The 16247-nt window shown below is 40.6% G+C and overlaps 2 protein-coding genes across 4 annotated transcripts in view; both read left to right on the top strand.

Annotated features, from left to right (window-relative positions):
* UBXN2A (UBX domain protein 2A) overlaps positions 1-5766 on the top strand; it is a 28765-nt gene extending 22999 nt beyond the window's left edge. For all 3 annotated transcript variants that reach the window (XM_045008396.1, XM_045008395.1, XM_045008394.1), the window contains exons 6-7: positions 2105-2266; positions 4933-5766. In XM_045008396.1, the coding sequence (XP_044864331.1) occupies positions 2105-2266; positions 4933-5125 (355 nt within the window). In that variant the 3' untranslated portion in view covers positions 5126-5766. The remainder of the gene's footprint in view (positions 1-2104; positions 2267-4932) is intronic.
* A 4592-nt stretch (positions 5767-10358) lies between these two features.
* The window catches only part of MFSD2B (major facilitator superfamily domain containing 2B), a 61401-nt gene continuing 55512 nt past the window's right edge, over positions 10359-16247 (top strand). Inside the window, exon 1 of the mRNA XM_045010997.1 lies at positions 10359-10481. Coding sequence (XP_044866932.1) covers positions 10359-10481 — 123 coding nt within the window. The remainder of the gene's footprint in view (positions 10482-16247) is intronic.

Genomic DNA, 16247 nt, shown 5'->3' with positions numbered 1-16247 from the left:
AGTATTGGAACCAGTCTGTTACACTTGTGTGTGTGTGTATATACACACACACACACACACACACACACACACACACACGTATTCAGCTGAACTACTATATATTTTTCTTTTGTTATGCAAGCGGGCTCAATGAGACCTAGTTTTGAGTCCATTAAAATACTTTATTATTTTGTATTCTCTGTAAGTTTGTATGCCACTGTTCCACTACTGTGTTTAATGATTTTGTGATTTGTAATAGAAAAGCTTGGTTCTGAATCTTGGAAAGCTTAAGATGTAACTTTAAAATTATATCTCAGAAATACATTAACCAAAAAGACAGACTAAAATCTCTTGTGGCAAAAGTAGTGCATCAGCTGTAACCTCACTAGGGTAAAACAATGTGTGTCATAAACCTTTTACCATTAGACTAGGCAAAGCACTAGAAAACTTACTTTAGGGAGCAATCTTACATTGGCAGGGGATAGATCAAAGGGTCTAATGTCTTTTGAGAATCACGTAAATTAAAGATGAGAGAGAATGTACAATGAGCAAGCCTTTAAAAGCAATGATCTTTCTAAAGGTAAGAAGGCTCTTCCCCCACCCCCCTTTGTATTTTAGCCTCATTTCCTGCCACTAGAGGGCTTTACACATCAATTTTGCAAGAGGGTGATTCTAGGTATAGTACAGGAATACACTTGAAAACTAGGCTGTTCGCTTTTTAACTTTATTCCCCATACTTGGATAAACATTTGGTAGCTTTGAAGTATTTTTTGTGCAGTAGAACTAGCTGCTCTAATAATATAAGGTGTCAAAAATTGCTTCTCAATCATTTTTGTGAGACAGTTGACCACTTCATAGATATAAATAGGTATATCTCCATATATTATCTCATATTGCTGGAAGGAACCCTGAAAAGTCATCGAGTCCTGCCCCCTGCCTTCACTAGCAGGACCACATACTGATTTTGCCCCAGAGCCCTAAGTGGCCCCCTCAAGGATTGAACTCTCAACCCTGGGTTTAGCAGGCTAATGCTCAAACCACTGAGCTATCCCTCCACTTATGTGAGTAGCTGAAGTTACCCCTTGTTAGATTTAGATGTATTTCTGTTCTCCCTCAATGCTGCCCACTCAACATTTATTTTTGTGGTCAGGAGAACCATTGTAATTTAATTAGGTGCTATAAGGTTAAGCAAGAGCAGCAAAAAGAACAAAAGAGCAGGGTATGAGAAAAGAGAGTAGAAAGGTGGATTGGAACAGATGGATGACTGCTGACGTGTTTTTTAATACTGATTTTGAATAATCAAATTAACCTGTAAGACTTTGGTTTTTCCATTGTACCTCTGTGTTTTACCTAAACCTAAATATTTGTAGTTGAAGTGCAGTGTATCTCTGAGTACACGTTGTATATAGTTGTAATCTATCAACCATGATACAATTAAAAAGTTAGGCCACATAAAGCGAGGAAGCCATATTTAACCCTTAATAGCTAAAATTATTACATTGGACCACTTATTGCAAGTATGTTTATAATTTATAAGATTTAGAACTAGCCTTTATTTATTTCAGTGTTGAGAGATTTATTCCACCACTCTTAGAGCACAGTACACATCACTAATGTAATCTATTTTTTATGTTTTATAAAAAGGTAAGTACCACACACATCAGTTAAGCCCTCCAACAAATTACTGTTAGCCTGCAAATTCTTCAGTCAAATTCCTGAAAGTGTTACTTTATTTCCTCCCAGTGAAGGAGACCTAGACAACGGAACATCAAGTTCTGTTCTTTAGGCATTTAATTCTACATCTTATCTTTTATCACTTAAATCTCTCTCTCAATCTCTTAAATAATTATTTAAAATAATCTTTATTTTCATTAACAGAAATAGGGTATTCTCTCCCTTAACGTCATGTTTGAAGTTGTCAAGTTGAAGAGTTGTTGCATCTCTCTAGTAAAGCCTCAACCTCAATTTGTATTCCTAGGCTGGTGCACATTAGTTGTTAGTACACTCTGACAGGATTTAGAACCTCCTAGAACTATTTCAGTTCAGTCAAAATAGATGAGGTGATGACTGTTCTAGCTTATGATTTTATGTGCACTGAATAATCTTGTTTGGCTCTTCTTTCCAGTGCGACTCCAAGAATAATTTCTAAAGTGAAAAAGGACCTTGAAGCTGAGAACAAAAGGCCTCTTCCTTCAATAACGCTAAACAATTTGGAACCAGTCACTAATATCCAGATTTGGTTAGCAGATGGGGAAAGGATAGTACAAAAGTTTAATGTTTCTCATAGGTAAGATTATCTTATCACTATCCCATTAACTCTTTTTTTTTTACACTAATATGTCTAGAAATTCTGTAAATATTTATATGGCCCCTCATCATCTGAGTTCCTCTCAGATACACACAAATAAAAATGACCTTTTTTTGTCCTTTCAAGCCTGTAGGAGAAACCAATCAAATTCTGTGTGCACCCTCTGTGCAGCAGAAGGAAAAGCAAAATGCAACTGCCAATGAATGTAACAGACTGCCAAGTTAATTGATCAAGATCTGCGTAATACTGATTTATCAAGGCATAACTATTGGATTTTTTGTCATTTTACTGGGAGTTAAGTGTTTTTGAGGTGTCTATAATTCCTTGATGCAGGTCTGTTATAGGGGATCTTTTAGGGGCAGTACAGATTTTTATTGTTTTGTTTAAGGTTTTTCCTTTTTTGTACAGCTCATTTATTTTTAACATCATTTGGCTTCAAAAAAACAAGTGTCTTCCAGGAAGTTCCTCCAAAGAATTTGAATGAGAAACTGTCTAATAAAAGCAGTTGATTAATCCCAGCCATGAGCAAACACTAGTAGCAAGTGAGGACGGGGTGGACAGTGTGACAGACATGAGGGCTTGAAAAATCCATTTGCCTGGGTCAAGTAGAAAGCACTCCTTGGTAAATGCTATCAATGTCTAAGTGCCTAAGCTTTCACTCCTTAAAATTAAATAAATTTTTCTAGCCCTTATGGTTACAGAAAGAACCTTCTAGATATGAATTTATTCTAACCCAGTGTCTGCAGACTGATGAAGAGGATTCAGATCCGCTGCTGCTGCTCATAGCTTTCCTAAGCTTCAGCAGAGGTGAAAAGGATCAGAATCTCATCAACTTTCATTGCTGCTATTGAGAACCCTGTGGGCAGCAATGATCTGGGCAGATTCAGATTGCCTCAGCAGCACAATCAATCTGCTGGTGAGGAGGGCCCAAAAACTGAGGCTGGAGGGGAGAGGTAGCGTAGCAGAAATACACACCCCACAAAGCAGCCAGGAAACTGAGGGAGAAGAACAGTAGTGGAAACCCCATCCATCCTTGCTTCAGCTGGGAGATAATGTTTCTCATCCCTCTCAGCAGTCAAAGGGAGTTATGGGAGGTGATCCAGATTTTCAGAGACACCCCTGAGCAGGGTTCAAGGTCAGAAGGGTGGTGGAATCCCAGCATCCTGCAGGGGGAAGAGAACTCATCTAGGTGTCTGTCCTGACAGTGTGGGTGGAACACTTCAAACCAGTCTGTGGCTAATAGGTCTACGGGGTGTCTAGTAAAACTTTCAAGCCCTGCAAGTGGCTGTGATAAGGCAGTAGTTCAGTGTACACGTTTTCGAGGGGAAAGTAGGATCAACTACTAAAGGAGATCGGTTTGAAGAACTACAACCTTCAGCGACCTTTTCCTGTAGTCTACTATGCTGATAGCACAACTGTAATATATAGAATGAATATCTTGTGCTATATGTCTCTGAAGTGAGTAAAGTGCCGATAAAGCTTAACTTCAACATCAGTTCAGGTTGTATTGCTCTCTAGTACACTGTATATTGGTTTATACCCAGTCAGGATGGCAGACTAAGGAAGACTTAGCAGTTACAGGCTGACTCTGAATTCAACAAGATACTAGAAGTCTGAGAGGATCCATTTGTTAGTATTCATTGTCTCTAAAGATCTCTAAACTCGTACAATCCAAATAAGTCCATTACTATAGTGGATCGTTATTAATGAAGGGTGCATTTGCATTTTGATTATTAAACCCATTATTGGAGGGTTCAATATTTTTCCTATTTCAAAATGAATAGATTAAAATTCCTAATACAAGTTTTCATCCTAGTGCAAATAGATTCATCTTAAAAGTTCTTCAGACCAGTCTTATCTGACAAATTGTAGAACAGCCCCTTTCACATAACCATATTGTCAGAAAACAGTTATTCTATCATAACTTGTATTTGTGCTAGTGCACCAGTGAGCTTCTGTGGTCTGTTGTACATATACAGGCACCGTAGTTAAAAATAACTTATAGAAATGTTAAGGCAAATTCAAGAGACTTGACTTTATGGTACTGTGATATCCTTAAGCATTATCATCATAAACATGTTTTTTCATTGGAGGTCCAGAAAAAGGCTAAAAGCACTCTCTAGTATATGTACTGCTGTGCTTGGGCTAAAGTTTCAGATAAGGGAAAAACCAGTATGTGCTTCTGGCCTTAAATAGTTCAAGTGTAAATTCCACAACTTCCATATCTAACATTAATATAGTGCTGGTGAAGGGTCCCAGGTGACATGCCTGAAGTCACAGAGCAGGTAGAATTTCAGGGTATTTTATGTGCAGAATTAAAGAGAAACCAGAATGAAGGCACTAAAGAATTGGTAGTGTTCAGCTAGCATGCCAGTTGCTGGGTCATAGTGAGTGCTATGGGAATGTGTTGTGTAGATTACCTATAGGGGTTTATTGCAACTCATGGCTGAAAAAGAGAGTATGTATAGTATATAAAAATTAGTTCCACTAGCTGTGCAAGAATCATACTTTGGAAACTGTCAGAGAGCCTGCATATGTGCTGCATTGTGTGCATGACTTGTGCTCAACCCCACACCTCTTGAAACAATTGACTCAAATGCTTAGAAGGATTGTAACTTGCTGGTTTTTTTTCTTTACTTTTTCAGAATAAGCCATGTCAGAGACTTCATAACAAAATATGAAGGATCGCAGGGAAGTGTTCCTTTCTGCCTGACCACATCTCTTCCTTTCCTAGAGCTGCTGGATGAGACTCTCACTCTGGAGGAAGCTAATCTGCAAAATGCTGTTATAGTTCAGAGACTTCAGAAAACAACTGAGCCTTTCAGAAGTTTTTCATAGTCTTTGGTTTTAGAAGTACCTTGATTATGACAGTAGAACTGCTGCTGCAAGTAATGGCCAAAAAAAAAAAAAGACTTACCCGAACAAATTAGCATTCAACTCACCAAAAGTCTACATATAAGTTGAACTAAACTAGACAAAACCAAAAAAACCCTGAACAGCAATATCTGGATGCACTGTATCATCTCCACAAAGCTGCACTCTTCTTAAAGAGCAAAATGTGTGTTTTGTGCTGTAGTTTGAGGTATTTTCTAAGCATTTCAGTATTTGGAGATTGGCAGTAATGAAGCAGAGGTAACCTAGTAAGACAGGGACCATCATCTAAGTTCCTCCTAGCTAGAAAGCATTGATGGCCTTTTAAAGGCATGTTTGGGTTAAAATCATGATTCTAAAAGACTTGTATTACTAACAGCAATTTCAGTGGAAAATTAAGTCAAATTTAATAATTTTATTTTTTCACTTCAGTTTGGACAGTGAAACTAAACCACTTGGTTTCACTCATGTTTCTATAAGTCAATTTCAGGTTGTGAGTCTCTTACCCTAATGTTTAGATTACAGATGCTTCAATGGCAGACTTACATGTAAACACTTTTCACTATTTCCATAGAAACTCTTTAAAATAAAGAAATCATGAAAAGCTACTGCAATGAAGTTTAACAATCTGAATTTTGGGACTTCCCTTTCAAAGCCTGTATTACACTTGTGCACATGAGAACATCTCAAGACAAGAATGAGTTGGCTCCATTGCATACTGTACGTGAGGTGTTACATCATAAACTCCTGAGATTTGCTTTTCCTAATGGTTGAAGTAGCTGCTTGCCTCACTGGCAGCTCTGTTCCCATCCCCCAAGACATGGAATGTCATGACAGGTGTGCTTTGAACTACATGTGCCACTAGCAGCGTAATCCATTCTGAACCATGTAAGAGACAAGCATGACACCCAGTAGTTCTAACGGTAGATGAAAGATGGCGATAGAGAAATATATAGTGAAAATACAAACCTTCATCTATGCCAAATTGCCAGCTATGGGCAGAGCTAATTTGCACATGTAAGTCTTCCAATAACATTTAAAAACCCTTATTTTGGCAATAAAGCTGTTTCCTTCTCTATTCGTTTGTTCTTTATATCGGTCCTCACTTTGTTTGGTTTATTTTGCAACTTATAAAATATGCCCATCGTCTGCTTTTAATTCATGTCCCCATGGCCAATTACAATTAGTGTGTCATACATTACCTATTGAGAAACTAATATAAGTACTGTAGATTTTTGCATAGTTTTGCTAGATAGTTTGCATGAATCATTAAGTTCAGTAGTGTGTGGATTTGGAATGGAGCCATAAAGGTCTGTTAGATGTGATTATTTTTTTTTTTTTCCTGGACCCTTCAATGAAGAGTAACTGGTTTTGTGCTGCATTCAAAAGGGGAAATTGTTTGGTTTAATACTTTTATTTACTACAGTTAAGTGAGAGGGTTTGTTTTTTGGGAAATATAAGATTACGGCACTGCAGTGACCTTAGTTCTGCATAAATCAAAGAATCCTTGAATCCTGGATGACTTGCTTTTTTTGCTGCATCACCCATGCTGAGGTATGTATGAAGCCGTCTAGACAACATGAATGGTATGGTTTGAAATTTAGCTTCCCAATACTCCATTCAATGGAGAGACAAGTTCAAAAAATGTATCTTTAAAAATTATGGGTTTTTTTGTACAAATTTATTTTGCACTACTTAACTAAGTTAATTACTTGCTCTTCATTCAGTTTGGATAACACAAATGTACACCTCAGTTTTGCTTTCTGTTAATTTCACTTCCTGACTCCTGTTAGCACACAGCACATGCAAGCATTCTCTTTTTGACCCTGATGCTAGTAAGGGTTCTAAAACCACGCTCCTTTCATTTTCTAACAAAATGGAATTTTGGGTGCAAAACATCCTAATAATTCCAATCCTGGTAAGAACTGGGGAACTAAATCAGGTACACTCCTTTTTAAAAAAAAATAGTACAGTAGACACCCACTGTGGTATATCTGACTTATAATTTGGAGAGCTGCCTCTAAGACACAGGATTCTCAAATTCAATGCATTTGAATCTCTAATATAAAACTATATGAGTATAGGAAAATGCATGCATTTGATCATAAGATGTCAATGTTCTATTACATAGAATGTGCATGACACCTCTAAACAGCAGTATCCTGCTCCTGCATGTGTATATGAAATATCTTTTATTGTACTACCTTCTGTTGGTGAAAGAGACAAGCTTTTGAGCTACACTGAGTTCTTCAGGTTTAGGAAAGGAGATATATATGCAATGTAGACATTTAGTAAGAAGAGTTAGTGCAACACAATTGAAGTACACAAAATCAGATTAAATGTAGGCAGTTGTTCTTTCCAAACCATGGTAATAGGGTAAGGAGCAGTGTATATTACTATATTGCAATATTTGTTCACTTTTATGCTACTACTCCCTACAAAGATTAGAGTATCCCTGTTTGGTTACGGGCTCTGTGATGGATTATAATCTGCATTTTCTTGAAACAATGATTGTGGCTGCAGTTGCAAAAAAGACTTTAAATAGTACAAATGTGATGGTTGTTTGTGAATCCAAAGCCTTAACATAACTTGGAAAGTCAAAATGGCCTAGTGCAAAATGACTTAAAGCTACTGTAACCTCTCCCCCCCTGCAACAAAGGCACAATTTAAGCAAGAAACTGAAAATGAGTTCAGACATCTGCATTTGTGTATTATTCCCCTGCTTCTGTATTTCAACACCTGGAAACCCTTTAAAACTAAATTAGAAATTGCATCCTGTGCTGGGTTAAGAAAATCCTTTTTTTCCTTTCTTTTTAATGGGGCACTTGACTTTTGCTTAGTTTAGCCTGTTTCTAGAACAACATTTGGATTAAGGTTAACAAGTGAGAAATGCTGGGGGAGTGGCTCAAATAAAGATTAACTAAATTTACCATCTGTGTTAAGCCTCCAGTGCAAGGCATTTAAAGGGCCTGATTCAAAGCCTGTTGGAAAAAACTTCTGTTGCCTTCAATGGATTTTGGACTAGGCTCTAAATATGAAACTGAAATTGTAGCCTAAACTTGACTGCGTGAATGAAAAATAAATCATACTGTCTGAACTCATCATGCTGGCCTGTCTAGGTAATTCTTTGAAAAGCCTAGTTCTTTAGATTATGAAAATTTGCTGCTACAAACATTTTTGGCAACAGGGGCAGCTCTAGCAATTTTGCTGCCCCAAGCACGGCAGCACGCTGCGGGGGACGCTCTGCCGGTTGCTGGTCCCGCGGCTCCGGTGGACCTCCTGCAGATGTGCCTGCGGAGGGTCCGCTGGTCCCGTGGCTCCGGTGGAGCTCCTGCGGGAGGTCCACCGGAGCTGCCTGCCAGCGACCGGCAGAGCGCCCCCCACCGCATGCCACCCCAAGCACACGCTTGGCGTGCTGGGGCCTGGAGCTGGCCCTGTTTGGCAATATAGGTTGCAGAAGTGTTGAATATCAAAAATTATTGCTTAGTTTGCTATGACTGTTCTGAAGCCAGGGAGCCACTGTTTAGACTGAATCCAGTTAAATAATTACAGTAGTTGAGCTGTTAAAAATCAGTCTGGCCAGCAGGTGCTGCACATGTGGATTGGTTTATGAATATTCCCCCCAGAAAAAAGTCCCTATTTATTAATTCTAAAAAAGAAGGGGTGAAAAAGTCTTACTCTGCATCTGCAACCTGAAGTTCTTTCAAACTAACTAATCCACTCTAAGGCTCCGGTTGGAGGAACCACTGCAAAGCTTTGCTAATCAGTACATTTAGTTTCATGCCTAAAGCAGAAATATTATTCCTTTGCCCCTAGGGAAGCAAAATTTGGTTATAGAGAATTTGTTGTACAGAAACAAAATAAGTAACTCGAAAAGCACCCTCCCCCTGGGCGTAATAGCGTTGACATGGCCCTAAAACACCCATGCCAAGTTTCAGCCTTCGGTGACTATTTTTGATTGTCCAATTGCTCGAAAACAGGTGTGCCGACAGACATCTGCTGTGTTAGAGAAGGCCACCTTGTAATTAATAATGGTGCCGTTGGGTGGGTTGGTTATTTATAAAGGCACACATTGCGGGCGTTTTTTCTTATACCTACTTTGTGAGTGAATATGGGTCGGATCTGGCTCTTAAATTATTTTGGTAATATGATCCCGAGAGTTTTAAAACAAGAATATAACTGTGCAGGCGGCCTCCTGAAGCCCAAGTATCATAAATATTTAGAATAAGCTCTAGTTAATATTTGAAACTAAATTAATTTAAACTACGTTGGGGGGGGGGGGATGGAACTGTGCCGCCTTATTCTCCAATCCTTAGTTCAAGAGAAATTTACCACGGGGTTCGGCCGGGTCTGTGGCTCAGCTACAGAGACGAGGCAAGGGCACCTCCTCTCGGAAAAGGGTCTTTCACGTGGGACGATTCTAAAACTTCCGCTTAAACAAATACGGACGAGATGAAATGCAGGGTTGTGCAACCCTAACTTTGGCGTTTGTGGACAGCGCAGGAATTGGGAAGGGCGTTAGCATTTCGGATCTGCGGCCCGGCCCAGGGGACTGTATAGGAAATGCTGACGTTGTACAGCCCGGCGCGCTGTGCAATTTATCCCGCGTTGTGACGACTCTTGCAAGGATCTTGCCTCGCTCCGGTAAAATAAAGTCGGGCTTCTTATTTTGCAAGTTGTTTGGAGAGAATTTATTTCTTTTTCTTTCCCAATGGCGAAGAACAACTCCGCGCCTTCTCCCCGTGGCTCAGGGTTTGCAGCTCTGCTGGGGAAGGTGTCCAAACAAAGTGTGCTGCTCACCGCCCTGATCCGTGCTAAGCGATGCAGGCCGACTCTGTGCATGTCAGGCAGGTGGAGCCGCCCTCCCAGCTCTGCCTCAGCGGCTAACGGGAGGGGGGTGGCTGGATCCCTTTGCAGCGGGGCTGCCGCAGCTCCTCCTTCCCGCGCCCGGAGCATGCTAGCAGGGGGGCTCGGAGTGCAGCGACCCTGCAGGGAGTCTCGCTCCCCAGCCAGTGGCGGAGCAAGAGCAGCAACCCCCGAGGCTCCCCAGGGAGCTGCGGCCCTTCGCTGCTTCTCCCGCGCCTCCGATGGCTGCGGAGGGGCCCCGAGCAGCTACGAGCTCGGCCCGGCCCCGCCCCCCGGGCTGGCAGGTGCTGAAAAGCCCCGCGGCGGACTGCGTGGGGGGCGGCGGTGCTGGGGCATGGCTGGTGCTGGAGGGGACACCCCGCAGCAGGGGGACGGGCCCGGGAAAGCAGCGCCCAAGGCCGCCCTTCTCCCGGAGGAGCCGCCGCGGGAACAAGCGCTCCGGCGCTCAGCAGAAGAGGTGAGCGGCTGCGACTGCCCGTCGGGTCCCCAGCGTCGCCCCTCGGGGCTGCGGGGCGTGCAGTGCTCGGACCTCCTTTGCTCTAGGCCCTTCCCCCCGCCGGCATCTGGACGAGTCCGCCAGGGACCTCCCTGAGAATCTGAATTCCAGTGTCCTAGAAACATCCATGCGCTCCGGCCAGCGGGCGGCTGGTCCCGCGACAGGCACTGGCTGGCTGAGCTGCTTGAGTGGGTTCTAGGGATCCTCCTCTTGGCTGGACTCCCACCCTGTGCAATGTGAACGAAACTCATCAGCTCCTCAATGAACGGTGACTTCACCCCCCTCCGTGTAATTGTATTACTTTTCCTAAATTCCTGCCCCTCCAAGAATAAACGTCTTGTGTAGCTGCTTCTGAGGTAGCACCTCCTCGGGGGAATCAGAAACGTTAGATGCCTCTTTGAGAACTTTGTCACCAAACAGAAGGCAGAATTGGAGTGGTTTCTATGGCAGAGATATTTTATCCACTGGGATTTGAGAGAACACGGTATAGATAGATAGATAGATTAGATATGTATTCTTCTTAGCATAGATCATATTTCCCCAAGTGCTAGATATTTTCACTGTTTGCAGTGTTGTAGTAGTGTTGGTCCCAGGATATGAGAGAGACAAGGTGAATGAGGTAATATCTTTTAGTGGACCAACTTCTGTTGGTGAAAAGGCAAGCTTTTAAGCTACACAGAGCTCTTCTTCAGATATTTTCAAAGTGTTTCCATAGCAATTCTTCACCCTTATCCCTTAATGTTGTGCTAGACTCAGGATATCTTTTTTTCAGGAGCAAAATGTCCAGTGTGTCTCATTCCTTGGTATTAATTAGGGGGGGAAATGGAGTAATTTTTCATCCATCTTCTTTGTGATCATGTTCCCCCTGCAACAGAGCAAGAGTCACAGACTGAAGGGTGGCATTTTGGGGGGAACCCTTTACTACGTTGTTTGTAGCATATGATTGGAGAAGTGTGTGTTGAGAGATCTAACAGTACTCCAGGAAGTATTTGTATCTTCCTAGAATGCAGTTTTCCAGCTATAAAAGAAGATGAATATTTCCGTTTAAATTGCAGCTTGTGTGCATTTGTCTATATAGATATGAGCATGTGCGTTCAGTTTAAAAATGGGACTATTGTTCCATACCGGTGTGAGAAATTAAGCACACAAATTGGGAAATGCAGTTAAAGCTGAAATATCAACCTTGCTACACAAAAGATAGCAGTGTTAAAATGTCATCTTAAATATTTACCTAGTAATACATTATAAACTGGAATCTGATAGGTAACACCATATACAGCTTTGTAATATGCCATATCCAGACTGAAAAAAACCAACTTTTTAAAAGGGAAAAAATCAAAATGGAAGAAGGCATCCCTTTAATTTCTGCAAATTCATCGGCAGAGTTAAACTCGTGTTGAGAGACAGGGTTGGGGTGAAGCATAATACTGGGAAAGTTTCTCATCATGTGTTGAATCAGATAAACCTCAACTTAAACTATCTGAAAGTCTCAGCTGCTGCTATCCCTTCCCATTCCTCTTAAACCACTATTGGTTTTGTTCTGGACCTGCTTGATAAAGAAGAGCTTGTGACAAAATGTGTGTACACCCAGCCACAGTCCATCCAGCTACTGAAATATCTTCTTCCAGTTGCACAGGATTGCTTTTGCTAGTTGTCTTCTGTACCCACAAACACTTATTACTAATATTCTATTCAGTTTCAGTTCACATTTGTGAAGGAAGTAAAATTCCCAAGAAAATTAGATGTAGTTATTCAGATTAAAGACACTATTATATATTAGAGAGACTTTCAAACTTACTTAAATTAAAAAAAATCCACCATTCTACTTCAGAAGTGGAATTGCTCATTTTCTGTGTTAAAACTTCTTGCTTTACCTTAGATTCATAGATCTCATGGCCAGAAAGGACCATTGCGATAATTTAGTCTGACCTGCTGTATAAACGCAGGCCATAGAAACTTCCCTAAAGTACTTCCTAGAGTGTAGGATTTTTTTTCTAAAATATATCTTCATATAACAATTGTCAGTTATGGAGAAATGACCCAAATTGTTCCAATAGTTAATTATTCTCACTATTAAAAATTTACTCCTTATTTCCCATTTGAATTTGCCTGCCTTTCCTGAGATATGTGTGATTGTTTCATTATTGTATTTTGTACAGTTTTTAACTGTACCGTAGTAAGTGCAAGGTTTCAAAGTGGATCTGAAGATAATAAGGAAAGAAGCTCAATCTTTCTTGCCCTCCTCCTCTTCCCCCCACTCCCATTTTAAAAAATAAATATTCAGGCTGGAGCTTTCTCTCCCTTCACCCTGCTTCTGAAACAATCTGTAGAAGCAACTTGAGACTTAAATAACTTTGTTCAAATACAACTTAAAGAATCTCTCAAAGCTAGCCAGACTTCGTTTCAATCCAAAAAAGCATGAGTGAAAAATGAACTCACGGAATGGCTAATTCTCCTGTTTAAAAAAAAAAAGGGTTTAAGAGCTATTATGGTTACCTTTATTACAGCTGTGCCTAAAGGTTCCATATTGAATTAGAGCCCTATCATGCTAAGCAGTGCACAAACACACAGAAAGTGTCCCTCTTCCGAAGAGCCCAGAGTATAATTTTTGAGATAAGCAATGAGTGGGTGGCATTCACAAACAGAAGGTAAGAAAGGGAAGGAAGGATGAAAGTAATGTTGATTTAAAATCATGTGCTTTGTAAAAGAATCTCATATAGACCTGGAATGCAGGCTTTGCACCCCCTTATCATGTTGATTTGTGCCTTGGGTGTGAGCAGGCTCAGTGATGGTGAGGGGAAATTGGATTCTCTTGCAATAAATGATTTGTGTTCAGCAATGCCAGAGTAATTAGAAACCTCTTTGGGTGCAATTCATCAGAGCCTACCACTAATGTCACAGCCCAGTCTGGCAAAACAAATACAAGGAGAAATTGAGACTGAATGCCTCTGAGGTGGAGCGCAGTTTAAAATGCTGACAAAAGAAAACAGAGACAAGCATAGCACTTAATTCCTGGAGACCAGTGGGTCACTGTGTTAGGCACCATACAACAAATAACTGAAACTTGGTCCCAGCTTGTTACATCTTGCAATCTAAGTTTAAGATGAGTCAATAGGTGGATATAATAGATAGGGGTGGGGCATAAGATAACAGTGAGACAGTTATCAATAGTGTAATAAGCAGTGGTCACAGCACCCCAGCTACCTATTCACTGTCAAGTATTTCACAAGTGGCTCATCCTAGGTGAGTTTAAAGGAGGATAATGCAGTGGCCTGGTGCATTTTTGCAGGGAGCTCCTTCTCTGCATACAGCTAGTATGGAAGAAAGGGTGAAAGTGCATGTTGAAAAAATTTCAAATGGGCAATCAAGGGTGGAATCTTGCAGTTTATCCTTATATTTAAAAGGCAATATTAAAAATAATCCAGCTTTCTGTCCTGTAAAGACCTACCACTCTAAGCCTTTCTACAAGAAAATGTCTAATACACTTCATCCTTTATAAAAACAATGTGTTTGTATCACAATAACATCTAGAGGCACCAACCAAGATCTGGAACCCATTGTGCGAGGCATTTGTACAAACCTATAGTAAGACACAGTCCCTGCCTCTGTGAAATAGATAAGACACATAGGGTGAGAGAAAGGAAGTGTTATTGTTCCCATTTTACAGATGAGAGTACTGAGGCTCAAAGATTAAGTACTTTGCCCAAGGCCACCGAAGAAGCCTGACAGAGCCCTACCCAAAAGACCATCCTTTGTCCCATTGTAAATCTCTTGGGCTGTTCAATGTGGGCTTACAGTTTCAAACCTTTGCAATGTTTAAGCATGTAGTAATGCACAACTGTATGTTCTAGTGTCAGAGGCCAATTAAATCTCTAGTGAAAATTAAGCATAAAGAGGGGGATTTGCACCCCGAGTATGAGACTTTCAAAAGTGTTCATCTCAGCATGCTGCTCCGAACTCTTTTTTCCCCCTAACGTACAACACTCTTAAAACAAGAAGTCTCTTGTGGAGGAAGTAGTATCCTCACTGTACAGATGGGGAAAGTAAGGCACAGAGTGCATTAGAGCAATGATTAGAATTTAGGAATTCCCAGCCATTTACTTTCACCACTAGATTCACTGCCTCAAACACCATTGCCCCTTTCTAAGGCTACGAGAGGCAACATAGTCTAGTTGAATGAGCACAGGAGTCAAAAAACCTGGTTCTAATCTCTACTGAATCTTTGGCAAGTCATTTAACTTCTCTGCCTCTGTTTCCTCATCTGTCATGTGGCTTATTACTTGCAAGGATAGATGATAATTGTTTGAGCAGAGCTTCAAACGTGCAAAACTCCCTATAAGTGAGTGATATTGTACTGAATATAATCAGATTCCAGCTGCTCATTTTATTCAAGCAATGGCATACATAGCTATAAACAAAATTAGTCACAGGTGAAAGCCTTCATTAACTGCTGCTGAGACAAAAATGTTAACTTTGCTTGAAGGTGATCTGTAAGTATGCTACCCAAGCAGCCTAGCAGTATCTAGAAGGTGAGTAGAATTTCAATGAGACTTCTTAATCAAAAATGTAAAAGTATTGAGATCCTTAACTTTCTAGCCGTGAAGCTGACTGGAGAAATGAGAGCTGCTCAAGTCTGTAAGTTTAATTTTTTTTTATTTATTGCTGATTATTTCACAATTTAATATAACTATTCTGATTTCTAGTTCTTAAATATTAACTATGATGGACTGGAACTGCTATATAATAATTTTGAATACAGTATGTCACCTAGGCAGTGAGGTGAAGTTACTGTACGGGAAAGTCTAATAACTCAATATAAGTGAATTAATGCATTGGTCTAGCTGAATAGGGGACTGTTGGAAAAACATGTAGGAAAGCAACACAATGGATCCTGACAAACAGCCTCCCAAGAAATACTTAGTGGGAAATTACAGGCTCCAGCCCAGATTAACACAAATGTTTTGCTCGTGCTGCGAGCCGACTGTTCAGAGGGCTATAAACAATAAAAAATGACTTTATCTCTGGGCAGAGGGGTGATGAAAAAGATTGAGCAGCTTTTAAAGGACAGTCTTTCTGAAGCAGAGGGAAAGGAACTGTCTTTTAAGGGAACAGATTATGCCACCCGGACGCTAATGCTCTCTGTGTTGGGAGAGGAGAGGAGGTAGGAACCTTATACCTAACAGGATCCCCTGCTGAGGTAATCCTGGTTAGCACCTAGGGACTGCTGCTCAGGGCATGGTCGGAGAGTGGAAGAATCGTGTAATTCCACTCCGAGAGAGATGATAGGTTGAGGCCCAAGATGTGATTTGTACTCAGAGACCCAGAGAAGTCAGAGATGTAGTTAGACAAGTAGCTGTGATTTGTACATGGAGATCTTGCTCTTCATCTGTATAGACATCACTCAGAAACAAAGGACTTTCATAAAACTAATACACTTGTTTACACCTATTTATATAGAATAGTTCAAAGGAGCAGGGCCAGATCTTGAAAGATTCTGTTGTCTATTAGTTCTTTATCAGTAAGTACACTATCACCTAATAATAAAAAAACCCGATACATTAAAAATGCTTTTGGAAATAGGTAATACATATCAGAATAATAAAGCATTTTATTGGAGCCTTATCATTTTATTATCTTAATCTGACTGCAGTGGAAGCATGAGGTTATGTGCATTCAATCCAGATATTTGGCCACAACCAAGGCAGACCTAGGATTAGCATTGCTATT

This window comes from Mauremys mutica, chromosome 3 (assembly GCF_020497125.1).
Source record: "Mauremys mutica isolate MM-2020 ecotype Southern chromosome 3, ASM2049712v1, whole genome shotgun sequence".
Classification (NCBI taxonomy): Eukaryota; Metazoa; Chordata; order Testudines; family Geoemydidae; genus Mauremys; species Mauremys mutica.
Note: the sequence above shows the minus strand (reverse complement) of the source record. Positions and strands in the feature narration are given on the sequence as shown.